The following is an 8,063-nucleotide window of genomic DNA, read 5'->3' on the forward strand; positions in this document are numbered from 1 at the left end:
GTAATGCTGGAAAAACCTCTCCCCCAGCTCTCAGCCAGGATCAAAAACCACCTGACTGCACACAGAAGGTGAGAGGCTGTACTCAGTTTTTCCTTCTCAGTGCCTCTATTCTTTCTCAGCTTTTATACCATCCATCCATCCATCCATCCATCCATCCATCCATCCATCCATCCATCCATCCATCCTCATCCACCCATCCTACACCACTGGGCCTCTCACCACAGAGGAGGTGAGGTCATCTCTGCAGTTCAAGCCCCATCTCCTGGCACAGTCACTTGAATCCCATGTTCTCCAGAGCTGTTGGCAGGCAGGAGTTCTGAGGACACAGTGCAGGGAAAACTGATGTGGGAGACTTTTCTTTCCTTAATCTCTGCTGTTTGCCTTGTGGTTTGCACCATACATTGCCTTTGGTGTAGACACACCCTCACCACCTGATAAACACTGTAACCTGTGCTTATAAAAACAACCTCCCCTGAAGGACATTCCACAATACCCCTAGGGAGGTTTTTTCACTTCCTTTTTTTGGTTTGAACAATGATGTGTTTGTAGGGCTTTTTTGGTTCTGTTTTTTGCATGTGTGTGGTGGTTTTCCCCTTGTGAACAGACCTGTGCAGGGCTTCTATAACCTGCTAAAGTGGAAAACTTGTCTGTTCTATGCCACTGCATATGCTGGGGTTACCACAAAAATGTCTGAGAGTTAGTGTTGCCTCTTTTGTCTGAAGAAGCTTGGAAACAGTTAGGGCTTGCAGTGATGTTTACTTTTTATTAATATTCTATTCAAGTCATCTTTACTGCAAAATGAGATTAATTTCTTTAGAATATTTCCCTAGTGGATCTGGAAAATAAGAAGTCACTGTAATCTTTAATACTTTCTCCATGCTAGGCACCCATGTCCTTTCCTATAGTTTATTGCACTTTGTCTGAATTAAAAGTTACCTATCAGCCTAGTTCATATTTACTGTTCTTTCTCTTGATCTTTTTCCTTGGATTCTTCCAGTTCTGCTCATATTTTATCGTAGACAAGGCTATCCACCACTGAATTATTTGGTATAGGTGCCACTTGTGGTTTTTTTCATTTTCCTCTCTTCCCATGTTCTTTGATACCATCCCACTATTGACTGCTTTCCAGCAGTTGTATGCTGCCGTGCTATTGTTATCCCTCATATCTACATTTATTTTTCCTTCCAAATTGTACTTATTTCCTGTTTTCTACATACAGTTTTATCTTGCTGCTGTTTTTCTTTGTTTTGATCCTTTAAAGCAAGTGGGATGGTTTTATGTACCAAGACCATTTTGATTCTTCTCTTGCCCCACCTCCATCCCTTTGAGCTGATGGCAAAACATCCAATTTGGTGCCATCATCATAATTAATCTATGCAATTAATATTCTATTTCACAGATCATTAATGAAAATACTTAAGAAGTGGGTCCAGAATGGATGAAGGAGGGAGGAGAAGAATTACTCTGAGTCTTGTCTATCATTTAGGTATTACAGCAACATTTCTTGGCCCCTAGGAAAAGTGGGAGAACTTAGTGTATAATGACATTCTCTTGTTTGTAGCTGGCAGTGGGCTGCCCATTCCTCTAAGAAAAAAAATCCATGAAGCTTCTGAAAATGAGGAGGATAAATAAAGGCTTCTTTTGGTTTTGTTGGATTTTTCTGCTATGTGTTTTCTTTATTGTATTCTTTGGATATTTTTCTAGGTTTTAAAGCACCTACAACAATGTTTACCTTGCTGGTTGTCAACATCACCATTGTTATTTGCTTGGCTTACACTTGTTTTGGCTGTTTCAAGTACCTGAGTCCACTGAATTATAGGGTAAGTGATGGATACCTGTCCTTTCAGCACCTACCTGTGTGCTTGATGGAGCACCAGCTGTTCCTGGTGGGTTTTCCCTTCCTTCCTGCTGAGAGCCTGTAGTACAGGTGGGCTGCTTGGCAGAGTGGAAAGTCTCTGTGTCTGCAGGAACTGAATTTGAGAGAAAAGAGCAGTATGGAAAAAGTATCCTGGGCTGCATCCCCAGCAGTGTGGCCAGCAGGTTGAGGGGGGGGATTCTGCCCCTCTGCAGGGCTGCATCCAGCTCTGGGGTTCCAGCACAAGGAAGGACAGGGACCTCTTGGAGCAAATCCAGAGAATACAACCAAGATGATCAGAGGGATGGAGCACCTCTGCTATGAGGCCAGGCTGGGAGAACTGGGGGTGTTCAGCCTGAGCTGACCTAATTGCAACCTTCCAAAAAAAGGCTTCCCTTCCAGGCAGCCTACAAAAAAAGGTGGAGGGAAACTTTTTACAAGAACATGTAGTGAGAGGACAAGGGGGAATGGCTTTAAACTGACAGTAGGTTTAGATTAGGTATAGTAAGAATTTCTTTGCTGTGATGTTGCTGAAGCACTAGCACAGGTTGCTCAGGGATATTGTGGGTGCCCATCCCTGAAAGTGTTCAAGGCCAGGGTGGATGGAACTTGGAGCAACCTGGTCTAGTGGAAGGTGTCCCTGCCCATGGCAGGGGCTTGGAGCTCGATGATCTTTAAGGTCCCTTCTAAGTCAAACCTTTCTATGAGTCTGTGTAGAAGGATGGGTGGAGAGAGTGCCAGAACTGCACTGAGATCTGTCTGTGCAGGTTTTGGGTGCTCATGATCTGTGTGTATTGTTTTCACTCACCAGTTTGATGTTGTCTCTCTCTCTTTCCCCACCTATTGATGGTTACAGATTGAAGACACACAAGGTGAAAGAGGAAAAGACACAGATGTACCAACAGTCCCAACATCTTCAGTAAGAACCTAAGAGTTATTAATATTCCCTTACTTTTCCTAGAAAAACCTAATTTCTCACCCTGCTTACCAAAGAGCTTGTGTAGCACGTTATCTACATGGATTGTGGGATTTGCCACATGCATGTGAGACCAGAGATGGTGCTCCCAGGTGGTGTTCCAGAAGTACCTTTGGTTTTAGGAGCAGCTGAGACACAGTGCTTCCAGCAGCTCTGTGTGCTGTGTTCTGTGCCCTGCTCCAGACAGAGCCTCACATCTGGACAGCTGCCAAATGCAGTCAGTTGCCACTGCTGTGATTCTGAATGTTGTGACATGTAGCAGGTCTTGCTTGCCATGTCACTGAGAAGGACATAGGACTGAGGTAGGAGGAAAGGCCCTGGTGCCACAGTCAAGAGGTGCAGGGGAGTATTGCACCAGGAAGCCTCCAGCAGGGTGCAAAAGGCCTGAGGTGTTGAGGTGAAGAATGGGAAAAGGATGAAGAGAAGAGTGACAAGGGGGAAATTCTTCTGGGCAGGAGAAGATTTTGGTCCTCTGTTTCCTTGCTTGTTGTTAAACTGTTATTTCCTGACTTTGACCTTTTCTAGCACGTCTGTAAAGCAGCAACACCTTGAGATTGGGGGAGATTTTGTGCCATAAATGTGTGCAGATGTTCAGTGTCTTGCAGGACTGCCTCCAGTTGTCCCATCTCAAAGCCCTGTGCTTTGAGAGACCACTAAAAGCCCTCACTTGTGATTTCAGATGTACGTGCCCCAGGTTCTGCGTCCCCACCCCACCGAAAGGACGGTGCTGGCCCCCACGGAGCAGCAGTCCTACGGCACCATGGACAACACCTCTTCCCGGGCAGAGGGAATCAGAAACTACACCGCAGGACCTGCAGGGGTGGAGCAGGCATCGGGAGCTTCGCTCTGAGCTGTGTTGTGAGCACGAACACAAGGTGGAGCACTTGGCCCAGGTTTAGCAGAACTAATTCCCTGCCTCCTCCTCCTCCTCCTAAGTATTCGGCGTTATTTATGTATTCCTGCCTGCAGAAAAGGTACAGAAATAATTCATTGTGTAGTCTGCAGCTGTGCTGGGAGATTAAAAAGCAGATGCCTTGGGACTGATTGTTTTCCAGGCTGTCTACACACGTTGTGAAACAAATAAGTTGAACGTGGAGATGCTGATCCTCAGGGACTTCACTTCTGTTAGCTCACCACTTGCCTTATGAAGATAACTTATGCTGCATATAGATAACTGGTCACCAAAGCCAATGCAGCTATTAGAGCTGTCATTTATTTATTCAAATAATTCTTCCCTTTTTAAAAACCCCCAAATTTATTATTTATAAGCCTCTTGGGATGTGTTAAATCCCGAGACAATGCCACTTTTGATGAAAATGCTGTTTGTGTGGGTGCTGAGAATGGTGTGTGGGAGTCTCTCCTCTTTTCACCCAAAGTAGTCAGCATAGTTTTGATCATGTTGCCTTTTTTTTTCCTTGAAAGAGATGAGGGAATAACTGTGCACTTGGGTACTAAAAGTACCAAAGCAAAAAGACTGATGTAAAGAAGGGAGTGATTTATCTGATACTGTTTTTATATATTTTTGGAGGGCATTTAGGTTCTTCGTTTCTGTTCACTATTTTTAAGGGCCTTCCACAATGAAAGCTCACCTGCCAACAGTAAAGGATGTAAACATTTTATCTCTTTTAGTCTTGGGTTAAAATGACAGATCTCTGGGTTTTCTCTATCGTGCCAATTATATGAGTTGTAAGATACTAAGTTTTTAAATTATGTAGTAGGTGCTAATCTATTCTGAAGTGCAATGTGTCAAAGTATAACTAATAATCACAGAGCAATAAAACACTGAGTTTAGAAAAAATTCAGGCTGTCTTGATTTATTTATTCTTTTCTCTGTGTGTTGAAACAGTCCTTTTGCTGGCTGCCTCACAGCATGGTCATGAACTCTTCTTAGGAGCACTGTCACAAGCCTTAGGATGACAGAATGTCCCATGAGGAATTTGAATACTTTTTGGATTTCTCTAGGGGATGAATCTTTGTGACCTATGGGTAGGAGAAGCTTTTGGCCCTCTGTTTCCTTGCTTGTTGTTAAACTGTTATTTCCTGACTTTGACCTTTTCTAGCATTTCTGTAAAGCAGCAACATCTTGAGATTGAAGGAGACTTTGTGCCATAAATGTGTGCAGATGTTCAGTGTCTTGCAGGACTGCCTCCAGCTTCCCAAGTACAGCCCTCAGACAAGTGCTGAGCATGAGACCTGCCTGCTGCAAGAAGGATCCTGTGGAGCTCTGAGCCCTCTGATTACAAACCCATCCTGTTAGCTGAAAATGCACCTCCTGGTTCTTAAAAAGCAGGTGAGGAGCCTTGGCTACTGAGGGGGGCATGCATTTGTCAGACTGTTTTATACTCTCACTTCGGTGGTGCAGTTTAGTCAGGGGTTTGTGCGTGTGTGTGTGTGCATTTTGATTTTTAGCAATCATGGCATTATGAGGTGGTGTGTACCTCGTGCACACACTGCAATTCCAGGTTGGTGTTCAAATCAAGAAGGAAAAAAAACCAACAGACTCCAATTTTTTACTCATCTGTCAGTGTCTCATACAGATGTGAGGTCACAGGGAGGAGGCAGCTTGTTGTGCTAATTAGATCAGAAGCCTGTGATTGTTCTGACTTGTTTCTAGCTGCACTACCCCATCTCACCCAGGTGGCTGCAGCAGCAGTGGGTGCTTATGTGTGTGCTCATTGAAGAATCAAATAAATCATTCAGCTGCCACACTTGACCTGTTTACTGTGCTGGTGCTGTGCTGGTTTTATGCTCTGTGACATAACTCACTTTTTTCAACAGATGACTTTTGATACTCACTGTGAGGTTCTATGTGTCATATTGAGGACAAAAACTCTTTTAATGATTTGGTTTCCTTTTTGTGCCTGGGAGGTTGCTGAACCTTGGTGGTGACACTCCTTGTGGCTGGCACAAGTTGAGCACAGGCAGGGCCATCTCTCCTGTGAGCTTGAGTAAACCCACCTCCAGCCATGCTAAGGTGCTTCAGATAGAGAATATGGAAAACCCCTGAGGTAATGGAAAGTTGCATCTTGCTAAAAAGTCGTTGGTGGCATTTGAGGAACCATTTCATGTGTCAAGGGTTCTATCTTGTTATCACAGTGGTAAAACAGTGCTCCTCCTGAGACAGATCCATACCTGGAGCCCCACTTTATAGTATTCCAAAGAGATGCAAAAGACAAAGCCCCAAGCACTGCAAAAACCTGTCCATGCAGAGGATGTGTTGATCAGAGGTTTGTGCCTAGTTGAAGGACTACAGAGCCTGAGAAGAAGAGAAGGAAAGAAACCAGCCCCTACTCTAGGACTTCAGTTTCTCAGCTGCTTAGTTTTTCTGGGTACTCCTTCCCTTCTCTTCTGTCTGTCACTGACAGAACAGGGAAAAAGTGGTTCCTAAGAGATTCCTAGCTTCTTCTACAGGTTTTACAACACAGCATTTTTCATAGTGAAAACTGCAGTAGTATTTGGAAAATATTTGAAAACTGCAGTAGTATTTTCTGATAGGGAAATCACCTGCATATTTCACTTATTGTGTAGCTGCCATTCCTGTTTGCCACTGTGTTCTGTTGCAGTTAAACTCATAGAACTGTCTATGGTATTAGGACAGGCACCAGTTGGAGAAAAAGCTGGGGTCACCTATTAGTAAATTATCACAAGAGCTGTGTACAGCAACACACAAATTATAGGCTGGTTTAGCATCTTTGCTGTGCTGTGCTTGCTTCACTATTATCTTTTGGGTCCCTCTCTGAGAGCTGGAAGTAATAAGGAAACTGCCCTGGCTCTGTTTCATTCCTTCTTGCTGGTGGATATCTGCAAGGGAATAAAATTAGATCAGCAGGAGAAACTCCTTGCATTCCTGACTGAGCCTTAGAGAAAAGCTGAGGGATGGAAGCCTCAACAAATGTGGATATTGGCTGCACTGTATTTGAAATTCGTATTTAAAGCCATGGCACATTCTTTACTGTTCTTTTTATAAACCTTTTGGCAGGCAGCCTAAGCAAATGGCCCAGCTGGAGTTGCTGACTGTGGCTCCCAGAAGCTCCCATATTTGTTGGGATCCAGCTCCTGCTGCTCGCCTCGCATTGCTCAGTTGGAGCAGCGCCTCCCCCACGCTGAGGCTGAGGCTGAGGCTGAGTCCTTCCCGACATTCCAGCAACGCTCCCGGGGCAGGAATCCCGGGCAAGCTGACACTCCCTCCACAGGAGGAATCCTGGACAGGCTGGCACTCTCCCTGCACAGGATGGAATCCTGGACAGGCTGACACTCTCCCTGCACAGGATGGAATCCTGGACAGGCTGACACTCTCCCTGCACAGGATGGAATCCTGGACAGGCTGACACTCTCCCTCCACAGGAGGAATCCTGGACAGGCTGACACTCCGTCCACAGGAGGAATCCTGGACAGGCTGACACTCTCCCTCCATAGGATGGAATCCTGGACAGGCTGACACTCTCCCTCCACAGGATGGAATCCTGGACAAACTGACACTCTCCCTCCACAGGATGGAATCCTGGACAGACACTCTCCCTGCACAGGAGGAATGCCGGACAAACAGACACTCTCCCTCCACAGGTGGAAGCCCCAGAGCTTGGGCTGTGATGGGATTCTCTGTGACACAGCTGACAGGGCAGCCTCTGACACTTTGAAGGATGGAGCTCATTTGATACTGTACCACAGGGTACACTTCTGCAAAAGCTTCAGGGCAGATGAATTTCTTCCAGAGTGAGGAAAATGCTCCGTGGTTTGCTGAGGCTCAGAAGCCTTGGCTTGCTTGGATACATAGAGCTCTGTGCCAGGATTCTGTGTGCCAGGCCCATCTGGCTCACCTCCAGCCCTCTTACAACACATCCTCAACACCCAAATCATTGCAATTTCTCATTTGCATGAGGTGCACACGTTTGTGCTTTGTTTTCCTCTGGGCTTTTCCCATATCCTGAGCCAAAAGCAGATCTTTGTGCTGGCTAAGTTTCCAAGTGCTCCAGTGTAGCAGTAGGCCATGTTCTTTCTGTCTTTTTACAGAGGTCCAGTTCCCAGCTCTGCTTGCCCACACATGCTGGCAGCACAACTGAAGCTTTCTTGTGTCTGTTCTACAGATAATCTGGTTATGAGTGTTTTGGAAGCCTTTTGCTTTTGGAAGCCTTCTCTTCAAGAAGAGAAGGCTTCAAATCTGCTGCTTCTTCATCCCAGAAGCAGCAGACCACAGAGTTTTCACCTGGCTTTTAGCAAAAGTGAGGTGAGAAG

General features: G+C 45.4%; 1 protein-coding gene across 5 annotated transcripts in view; it reads left to right on the top strand.

The window, feature by feature from the left end:
* Nucleotides 1-4,629, top strand: part of TMEM63A (transmembrane protein 63A) — a 31,104-nt gene extending 26,475 nt beyond the window's left edge. For 4 of the 5 annotated variants that reach the window (XM_066546208.1, XM_066546211.1, XM_066546210.1 and 1 more), the window contains 3 exons: nucleotides 1,705-1,820; nucleotides 2,712-2,774; nucleotides 3,511-4,629. In XM_066546208.1, the coding sequence (XP_066402305.1) occupies nucleotides 1,705-1,820; nucleotides 2,712-2,774; nucleotides 3,511-3,681 (350 nt within the window). In that variant the 3' untranslated portion in view covers nucleotides 3,682-4,629. Of the gene's footprint in view, nucleotides 1-27; nucleotides 69-1,704; nucleotides 1,821-2,711; nucleotides 2,775-3,510 lie in introns of all 5 variants that reach the window. The other variant, XR_010783312.1, reaches the window with a different exon arrangement.
* Nucleotides 4,630-8,063: the final 3,434 nt, after the last annotated feature.

This window comes from Molothrus aeneus, chromosome 3, assembly GCF_037042795.1.
Source record: "Molothrus aeneus isolate 106 chromosome 3, BPBGC_Maene_1.0, whole genome shotgun sequence".
Lineage (NCBI taxonomy): Eukaryota > Metazoa > Chordata > Aves > Passeriformes > Icteridae > Molothrus > Molothrus aeneus.